The 10,137-nt window shown below is 40.6% G+C and overlaps 3 protein-coding genes across 3 annotated transcripts in view; 2 read left to right on the top strand and 1 right to left on the bottom strand.

Annotated features, from left to right (window-relative positions):
* Positions 1–10,137, bottom strand: part of LOC126404056 (prostaglandin D2 receptor 2-like) — a 116,112-nt gene that overhangs the window by 47,301 nt on the left and 58,674 nt on the right. The gene's annotated exons all lie outside the window — the stretch shown is intronic.
* LOC126404065 (titin-like) lies at positions 1,470–3,120 on the top strand. Its single transcript, XM_050067035.1, has 5 exons — positions 1,470–1,544; positions 1,678–2,385; positions 2,503–2,619; positions 2,701–2,744; positions 2,896–3,120. The coding sequence occupies exons 1-5, from the start codon at positions 1,487–1,489 to the stop codon at positions 3,013–3,015; spliced, it is 1,047 nt and encodes a 348-aa protein (XP_049922992.1). The 5' UTR covers positions 1,470–1,486; the 3' UTR covers positions 3,016–3,120.
* LOC126404063 (uncharacterized) lies at positions 5,794–7,652 on the top strand. The gene is made up of 5 exons (XM_050067033.1): positions 5,794–5,851; positions 5,944–6,645; positions 6,763–6,888; positions 6,974–7,017; positions 7,162–7,652. The coding sequence occupies exons 1-5, from the start codon at positions 5,794–5,796 to the stop codon at positions 7,279–7,281; spliced, it is 1,050 nt and encodes a 349-aa protein (XP_049922990.1). The 3' UTR covers positions 7,282–7,652.

The raw sequence follows: 10,137 nt of genomic DNA, 5'->3' as shown, positions 1-10,137 counted from the left end.
TCTCTCTCTCTCTCTCTCTCTCTCTGTCTCATTGTGTCATATGGATTACGGTTAATTTATTATGTTGATCTGTTCTGTACGACATCTATTGCACGTCTGTCCGTCCTGGAAGAGGGATCCCTCCTCAGTGGCTCTTCCTGAGGTTTCTACCGTTTTGTTTTTTTTCCCCGTTAAAGGGGTTTTTTTGGGGAGTTTTTCCTTATCCGCTGCAAGGGTCATAAGGACAGAGGGATGTCGTATGCTGTAAAGCCCTGTGAGGCAAATTGTGATTTGTGATATTGGGCTTTATAAATAAAATTGATTGATTGATTGATTGAGGTACAAGGGTAGGCTCTACCTTCAGCACAGGCCCTAACGAAGCCTAGACTGTCAGTATGGAAGCTCCTATTGGCTCAAGTGAGGTGTCAATCAAAAGGTCAGGAGTTCGCCACCATTTTGACACAGAGAAGTTAGCATATTTACATGCAAGCGGAAAAAATCATGGATATTATGTGGAAAAAAAATGAACATTTGAAATGATGCAACAGCAGTTTGTGGATATTTATGGATGCAATAATGTGTTTGGATCAAATATTTCACTGGAGTTAGATCGTCTGGATCTTTGGGAATGTATGATGGCTGCATGAGTAGCATTTTTGTTGGCATAATATCAATATGTGGATTATAATAACACTTTATAGGTGAGTTATAACTCTCTGCTTGTTTGTTGTTTGTCTGACAGAGGCGTTTATTGAACCTGCTGTGGTGGATGTACCTGGAAATAGTCCGAATAAATCTAACCGCAATTGGAGTAGCTTTCAAATGACAGGTTATATGGCTAAACCACTTAAACACAGCAAATGCAGTAGTTGTCCACATATCAATGTCATATCATATCGTCCCAATGGATGGGCCGTCAGATTTCTAGTTAACACACTTTGCTCAGTGTAAAAGCTTTTATGGCATAAAGCAGTAGTTATGCTCTATATAATGTTTAATTTTGGCACTGCTCATACTATGAATACAGAAACAATAGAGACCTTTTAACTTTAACCCATTCTTTCTCTCTGTCAGTGCACCAGCTATTGTGGTTTTCTGCAGGATGTGGATGTGGTTGTGCATTTTATAAGTACTCAACAATATTACTTGTTATTTTTGACAGGTAGGTAAATTATCACACCTGCATGTTACTGTAGTATCTGCTGATCATAATAATGGTCAGTCCACTGCCAAATATTGAGTATAATTAGACTCTAGTGTACATATATTTAAAGGACAACCTCTTATTTCCCCCTAATTTTACATGTGATACCATGATAAAGAAAATATTTTCTTCATATATCTCACACCATGTGAATCTTCTCAAGAACTAAACGTGACGGAAGTGAGCATGTAATCGTGTCATAAGTAGGGCATACAGTGTGACATCAGGTTGGGCAATCACGCCTTGTCTCTGAAGCGTGGGGAAAGTATCAGGGTTCTTTTCACTCAGCAGAAGAAACTGAACATGATGGCATCTCCAAAGTTTGTCTTCTATCTGACATGCCTGTTCTTGGGAAAAATGGGTGAGTTGTGTTTTTGTGGTTCACTTTCTTTCTTGATGTTTATAGAACTCTTCAGGGAAACGTTTTTAATATTTTTATAATAATTTTTCCGAATTCCATCACAGTATTTGCTTTGCCTCTCATTTCACTTCAGCTCATACGAGTGATCTGAAACACTCCTCATCTGTTCGTCAAGAGAGACGATTTGTATCATCACATGTTGGAGACAACGTGACTTTGCAATGTTTCTATGACGGTGAAGATGCTGCATGGCTTTACTGGTATAAACACTCTCTAGGACAGGAACCAAGGCTCATCGCTTCCTTCTATGTGTATGATAGAGTCACTTTTTCTCATGAATTTCAGAATGATCCACGCTTCACACTGGACACTGAAAACACTGCAAATCACTTGACAATTTCAAATTTGCAGATTTCAGACTCAGCTACTTACTACTGCGCAAGTAGCTATGCATATGTGTTTACCTTTGCAGCAGGTACTTCTCTCAGTGTAAAGGGTTCAGGTTTGAGCGTCCCAGCTTTGGTCCATCAGTCAGCATCTGAGACCATCTGGCCAGGAGGCTCTGTGACTCTGAACTGTACAGTACACACTGGGAGCTGTGATGATGGAGAACACAGTGTTTACTGGTTCAAAAACTCTCAAGAGTCTCATCCAGGACTCATTTACAGCCATGGAGGCAGGAATGATCAGTGTGAGAGGAAACCTGACACACAAACACACACCTGTGTCTACAACCTGCCGATGAAGAGCCTGAATCTTTCTCATGCTGGGACCTACTACTGTGCTGTTGCCTCATGTGGACACATACTGTTTGGAGATGGGACCAAGCTGGACTTTAAAGGTCAGTAACTGTCCAGCAAAAGTTGTTTGATTTGATAAACACGCATTGGTACTACCTAAACAAACCTAGATAGAAAATACCTGCTCTAAGCCCTGGCTCTGTTTTCTGTCACTGCAGATCAGGCAGACTTAGTGTATTTCTTGAGTGGAACGTCGACATTCACCACCATCCTGAGTGTGTTACTGGCTGTCTCAGTGTGCATGATGAACAAGAGAAACAGCTGCAAATCTTCAGGTAAGTGGTACTGTCTATATCTGACAGCTTGTATTCACAGAATCTGGCTTTTAATTTAAGCTTTTTCTGTTTCACAACCAGAGTCTGAAGCAACGTTCCAAGCTCCCTCCACAGCAGATGCACAGGTGAGTACAACCTGTTTACTATATAATGATGGCTAAAATACCATTTAGCCGTGCCTTACCTTTTTATTACAGGAGACATTGTTTCCTGGGAAATGTTTTAATTTCTGTCAAGGACAAAATAATAATCAACTCATATATATTTTCTCACCAGGGTTACCAACGTGCAGAAAAACTCTATTGTGCTGCTCTAAGTGTCAACCTGTTCAACAGATCAAGAAGACAGAGGGATCAGACCTGGAGTGAATGTGTGTACTACAGTGTAAAGCAGTAGAACTGGACATGTAACATCTGTACTTTGAGTAAGACAGGATGTTCTTAGTGCCTCTTTTGACATGTAATGTACATTTATATCTACCTTTGAAATAAATATGCTCTTATAGTGTCTTTGTGGTCTGTTCTTTGCTAAAGTACATAAATTAGGATGTCCTTTTTTTCTTGTCCGAGGCTGGATATTACCACAATCTTTCTTTGTTTCTTACATATAAACCATGTATCAGAAATTATAAGGTTTTTTTTAATCATATATGAATGTTTCTGTGACTCAGTCAGTATGTTTAGAGACTCAGATTCACTGATGCTGTGAAAGTCACCCTCGTGCCTTTAGAATCAACATAGTCTTCTACATTTTATCCTCAGTGGTTTTCAACCAATCATATGGGTGTTTTTTTGTATGAATCTTATGTTGTTAATGATCAAATAAACAATTGGGCTTCAAAACAATGTTTATGTGTTTAGTCCAGACGCTTCTTTATGAAAACCACAGAGTGTGGTTGACCCCACTGACCCCAATAAGTGGTGAAACTCAATTGTTCCAGTGCTAAAGTAAAATGGCGCAGGAAGGCTAATTTTATGAGGTAAGAAAATGTGGCCTTACTATTTTACTGTATTGTACTGTTTGGGTGCAAATGAGTTCTTTCTACCGTCGAGACACTTGTTTATGAACCAACCTGCTGTGCTTGTACCAGTGAAAGGATATAATAGTGTAACTGGTGTAGGATAAGTGCAAAAATCACAGTACAGAAGAGAACAAAGGTTATGATATTGTAACCCTAGTTCTATTAGCACAGTCACAGCCCTCTGCCAGACCCTTTGGGTAATAATACTCCTCCAATCACAAGTAACCATTCATACATAAATAAATAAATGTAGGCAACCAATAAGAACACGCCTACCCAAATGCATGCAGAACCCATGATGCATAAGGAGGTGGCTCGCCCACTGTCAGGCATCCTATGCCCTTTTTAGCAAGCAACATAAGAGCGACAGGGCCCCTAGATAGAGGGCTTTGCCCATGCTAATAGAACTAGGGTTATAATATCGTAACCTTCGTTCTATCTCACTCAGGCTCCACCCTCTACTGGACTGTCTGCAGTGGATGGAGCCCGATGAATGAATGCCCTGTCACAACAGAACATCGACCCAGCCACACTGATCCTGACTGACTAAAGGTTAGTTGCCGTAGCCCATCTACATCTTTATATTGTAAGCTGCTGTGGCAGAGAAGTAAGGTACCCAGCCAACCCAGGTGCTAAGCAATCAAACTAGGTGGGCTTTGGCCCAACTTTGCAAGGGTTGAAAGACAAGCAATAGGCACTCTGGACACCACACTTTGCAGATCATCAAGGAACACGAAAACCTGTTGGTGTATTATGCCCAGAGGGGAGCCAGGTGCAACACAACTGACATACACCCAACCATTTTCACCATTCCTGTGTTGTTCCAATGAACACAGACCTTGTAAAGAAGTCTGACATTTCCAAGAGATGGAGCCATATGAACGGGCAGGGCGTAGATCACGACACTGCCATGCATATGACCTTGACACTTGCCCCGCTGCACAAGGCTGCCAACAATGCCACACCACCAAAGTGATTCTATCGCTGCTGGCGCCTAACCTTGGCCAACTCTCGCCAAGCTCCGCAGGGAGGTGGATGCTAAAAACCACTCTTAGTGGGGTCGGCACTTCAAGCAGCAGTTGTGAAGGTCTGTTCCAGGGATGAGGCAAGTACAAGACAGGCATGATATTGTAGAAGCTGCGACTCCATCTGTTGAGAAATCTACTTGGTGTACTAATCATTGTTGCTGAAGGGACCAGAATGTCTGATGAGGGGTGAGCCGCCTTCGTATATACTAGGGTTTTCGCATGTTCGCATTGCATGATTGGAGTAGTATTACCCATAGAGTCCAGTAGAGGGTGGAGCTTCTGTAAGACAGAAGAATACACAATACATACTACTAATAAGCACTAAAGTATAAGCATGTTTAGAGCATTACCCTGCAACATGGGCACAGATATATGTAAATCCCCCAATCGGAGGTTGGTATTCACTCTATACCTGCCTATATTACCAGCTACACCTCTGGCTGGCAGAAGATGAACAGGGTGTTGGCCCTGACTTGTGCACAACTGGAATACTCATGCTGAAAAGCAAGATGAAGTTAACACACCTTGCTCTGTATGATAGCTTCTATAACAACAGTTGTGCATTGTAAAATAATTTATATGGCACTACTCATACTATGAATACAGAGAAGAAATGGAGCAGTCATTTTATAGAGACCTTTTAACTTTACCCCATTCTTTAGCTTTGTCAGTGAAGCAGCTATTGTGGTTTTCTGCAGGATGTGGATGTGGTTGCACAAGTACTCAACATTATTACTTGTTATTTTTGACAGGTAGGTAAATTATCAGAAGGTAATTGTACTGTAGTACCTGCTGACCATAATGATGGTAAGTCCACTGCCAAATGTTGAGCATAATTAGACTCTAGAGTACTGCTATTACTGGTGTCCACATATTTTAATAATAACTTATTTCCCCATAATTTTACACGATACCAAGATAAAGAAAATATTTTCATCATATACCTCTCACCATGTGAATCTTAACAGGAACCAAACATGACACTGTAGATGGTAGTGAACATGTGATCATGTTTCCTAAGTAGGGCGTACAATGTGACATCAGGCTGGCCAATCAAACACAGTCTTGTCTCTGAAGAGTGAAGAAAGGTTCAACATTCTTTTCATTTAACAAGGCAGTTTGGACATGATGGCATCTCCAAAGTTTTTCTTCTATCTGACATGTCTGTTCTTGGGCAAAATGGGTGAGTTGTGTTTTGTAGTATGGTCACTCTTCATGCAAATGTCACATAAAAATTAACAATGCATTTGCTTTGTCTCTTGTCTTTGATATCAGCTGCTGGAAAGTTCACTTCGTTTGATCATGAAGAGAACGGTTTTGTATCAGCTAATGTTGGTGATAGTTTGACTTTACCATGTTTCTATGATGGTGATGATTCGACAAGGATTTTCTGGTACAAGCAAAGTCTTGGACGGAAACCACGGCTCATCTCTACCCTATATGCGTTCAATAAGAATGGCACTTTTCATGATGAATTCAAGAACAACCCACGCTTCACATTGGATACTGACATTGGTAGATATCACTTGAAGATAACAGATCTGTGCGCTTCAGACTCGGCTACTTACTACTGCGCAAAAAGGGTTTTATATACTACTGAATTTGCAGCAGGTACTACTGTCAGTGTAAAGGGTTCAGGTTTGAACGTCCCAGCTTTGGTCCATCAGTCAGCGTCTGAGACCATCCAGCCAGGAGGCTCTGTGACTCTGAACTGTACAGTACACACTGGGAGCTGTGATGATGGAGAACACAGTGTTTACTGGTTCAAATACTCTGAAGAGTCTCATCCAGGACTCATTTACAGCCATGGAGGCAGGAATGATCAGTGTGAGAGGAAACCTGACACACAAACACACACCTGTGTCTACAACCTGCCAATGAAGAGCCTGAATCTTTCTCATGCTGGGACCTACTACTGTGCTGTTGCATCATGTGGACACATACTGTTTGGAGACGGGACCAAGCTGGACCTTGAGGGTAAGTAACTTTCAAGCTAAAGTTGTTGCACCTGATAAGAACTCATCGGTACCTCCTCAACAAGTTTAGATCCAAAAAATGCTGAAAGCTCTGTTTCTGATATCTGATTATTTGCAGATGAGGAAGACTCTTCTGTCTTGGTGTATTTCTTGAGTGGAATTTCGACATTCACCACCATCCTGAGTGTTTTACTGGCTGTCTCAGTGTGCATGATGAACAAGAGAAACTGCTGCAAATCTTCAGGTAACTGGTACTGTCTATATCTGACAGCTTGTATTCACAGAATCTGGCTTTTAAATGAAAAGGGCTTTTTCTGTTTCACAACCAGAGTCTGAAGCAAGAGTTCCAGCTCCCTCCACAGCAGATGCACAGGTGAGTACAAACTGTTGACTGTAAATTAACTGCTGAACTACCATTAAGACTCCTTTTCATTGCACAATACATTGTTTCCTGCACTGCATTCTGAATTCTGTCAAGGACAAAATAATAATCAACTAATATATGTTTTATCACCAGGGTTACCAATATGCAGAAAAACTCTATTATGCTGCTTTAAGTGTCAACCTGTTCAACAGATCAAGAAGACAGAGGGATCAGACCTGGAGTGAATGTGTGTACTACAGTGTAAAGCAGTAGAACTGGACATGTAACATCTGTACGTTGAGTAAGACAGGATGTTGTTAGTGCTTCTTTTGACATGTAATGTACATTTATATCTACCTTTGAAATAAATACGCTTTTATAGCTTTGTTTTAAGCAGCCAAAGTTGAAGTGTTCTATGCTCCGCTGTTGTGTATATTTAAACCGGATATCTCCATTCTGTTATTTTTTTCTTGGAAATTAACCATGTGTCAAAAATGATTAAGTTACATTTATAAATATTATTATTATAACTTAATCGGCACATCTAGATGGTCGGTTTTGTACTTTTTAACCAACCGTATGTGTGTTCTTGTTTATGGATTTTATGTTGTTAATAATCAAATAAACATAATTACAATTTAAAGCATTTTAAGCCTGAAACAATGTGTGCATGTGTTCAAACTAGTGGCTTCTTCATACATGTTTGTCAGAGAATGTGGTTGACCTCACCCATATCCAATAAGAGGGTGAGTTGTGAAACTCGGTGTTTCGGTGCTAAAGTCAAAAAGCACAGGAAGGTTATTTTACTGACCTAAAAAATGTGACTCTACTATTTCACAGTGGTACAGTTTGGTGAAAATGAGTTTGTTCTACCCTCCAGACACTTGAATATGCACCAACTTAAGGTGCTTATACGTGTGCAAAGATTTAATATTGTAACTGGTGGAGGATAAGTGCAAACTAGAATTACTGTCTCACAGTTGTATGCTTTTGCCAACAAGTCAAGTTGCACTTACAGTTCACATCCATGTCTGTCCAGACTTACATGTGGCCATGACCGTTAATAATGTTTCTAATATGGACGTTGCTGCAAAGAAGCTACATATTTTAAAACGTAGGAGCTTTACACACATCTTCAACACAAAGCAGGACAGAAGATCTATTCAATCACCAAAGTTTCAAGGTGGACACCAAAGATTATAATGGCCGGACAACTGTTTTTGCAGATGATGTCACAGTGAAGTTGACCTTTGACCTTTTGGATATAAAATGTCATCACTTCATCATTTTAGTTTATTAGACATTTGTGTGGAATTTTGTTGTAATTAGTGTATGAATTCTTGAGTTGTGGCAATAAACATGCTTGTGAGGTCACAGTGACCTTTGACCTTTGACCACCAAAATCTAATAATTTCATCCTTGAGTTCGAGTGGACAATTGTGCCAAATTTAAAGAACTTCCATCAAGGTGTTCTTGAGATACTATGGTCACGACAATAGGATGAACGTACAGACAACCCGAAAACATAACGCTTCCAGCCACATTGTTACCAGTGTGAAGGCATAAAAACACAATCTAGCAGAGAACAATAACAATACTTACTACAATGAAACACTACTGCTACAATATAAGTGTGTCGAAGATATGCATCTGTTGTGCATTAATCCCCCCCACCTAGAGGTGGGTATTTACCATAAACCTGCATATATGCACTTCTACACCTCTGGTTGGGAGGAGATGAACATGGTGTTGGCCCTGACTGACTTGTTTGTGAGCACAGTGCATGCCCATGCATCAGCTCAGTATCTGTCAATACAGCAGTTATTGTGGTTATCAGCAGGATGTAGACGTGGTTGGCTACACTCATACATAGATGCTCTTTAAAGCTTGGGTCTACGATTTCTAACATATGTCATAATCATTATCTTCAATATGATGGTGTTTATGACTGAAAAGTACTCCCTCTGTGTTACAAACAGCAAAAGGACCCAAAAAAATCCACCCTCTCTAGCAGCCACAGACTTGCTAAGAATCTAACCAACCCAAGCATCACGGGCTGAATGGGCGTATCGCCTCAGTCAAGTTTGCCCATCCCCTTTTGCATCCGTCACCTCCCAGTTCTCCCTCAGCGTCCTCCCTTCCAACCTCCTGCTATGCCCCTCAACACTCAAACAAGTGACGCGGCTTCCCCGACTGCGCAACACAGAGAAAACTTCACCCAGTGCACCACCTCCGCCGCCTCTGCTTGCCCAAGCATCCAAGAAAGGAAGGAAGAGAAACCCTGCCGCTGAAAAAGCTGAGACTAAAAGAAAGTCGGATCAAACCAGAGGACAAACACGAGTAAACATAGGGGCTTTTCAGCGCTGGAGGTAGCTCCAGGATTCACTGGATCTTAGAAATGATGCCACAACAGCAGCGTTTTTGTTGGACAGGTTATCTTTTATGTTATTGTGGAAGTTGCGTTATGTTTATGGAACAACTTACAGTAACATCACTGTATGTAACGCAGAGATGGGACCAAGTCACACATGTGCAAGTCTCAAGTAAGTCTCAAGTCTTAACCTTCAAGTCTCAAGTAAGTCCCAAGTCATTTTTTCTTGGGCAAGTCAAGTCACAGATTATGTCAAGTCAAGTCAAGTCCTGTAATAGGTCAAGTCAAGTCCAAGTCAAGTCACCGTATTATTGTAATTTTACCTGCACAATCTGATCTTAATAAAGTGAAAAGACGAGATATAAGTAACTGTCAGTAAACCTCATTGGCCAATGTGTCCAACCTGTTTAAAAAATATGACAATAATTTGGATTTGCATTGTAATTACTTATATTCAGTAAAATACATCATGGAATCAAACAAAACAGAAATAACTTCATAAAGTTATTTATTGATGGCTTTCAATCTAAACAAGATCACTTCTGCCAACAATGTTTGAAATATTTTAGTTGCCAAGAAAAAAAAGGCAAACATAAAAATCTGAAAGAATAAACTTATTATAGAGCATCAGAAACATCTGTATGTGTTTCAGACTTCATCGCTGCAATGTTTACTTTGCAGGGACGACCCCCATGCACACGCGCGCACACACACACACACACTAACCAAGGCAGCGGCCAAAATCACCCATTTAGCTC

Source organism: Epinephelus moara, chromosome 17 (assembly GCF_006386435.1).
Source record: "Epinephelus moara isolate mb chromosome 17, YSFRI_EMoa_1.0, whole genome shotgun sequence".
NCBI classification, from domain to species: Eukaryota; Metazoa; Chordata; class Actinopteri; order Perciformes; family Serranidae; genus Epinephelus; species Epinephelus moara.
The sequence above is the reverse complement of the archived record's forward strand: the minus strand, read 5'-3'. Positions and strand labels throughout refer to the sequence as shown.

Coding starts and splice junctions, on each gene's coding strand:
- LOC126404065 (XM_050067035.1), top strand. CDS start 1,487: ATGATGGCATCTCCAAAGTTTGTCTTCTATCTGACATGCCTGTTCTTG. Junction 1,545..1,677: donor CCTGTTCTTGGGAAAAATGG/GTGAGTTGTGTT, acceptor ATTTCACTTCAG/CTCATACGAGTGATCTGAAA. Junction 2,620..2,700: donor AAACAGCTGCAAATCTTCAG/GTAAGTGGTACT, acceptor TTTCACAACCAG/AGTCTGAAGCAACGTTCCAA.
- LOC126404063 (XM_050067033.1), top strand. CDS start 5,794: ATGATGGCATCTCCAAAGTTTTTCTTCTATCTGACATGTCTGTTCTTG. Junction 6,646..6,762: donor GACCAAGCTGGACCTTGAGG/GTAAGTAACTTT, acceptor GATTATTTGCAG/ATGAGGAAGACTCTTCTGTC. Junction 6,889..6,973: donor AAACTGCTGCAAATCTTCAG/GTAACTGGTACT, acceptor TTTCACAACCAG/AGTCTGAAGCAAGAGTTCCA.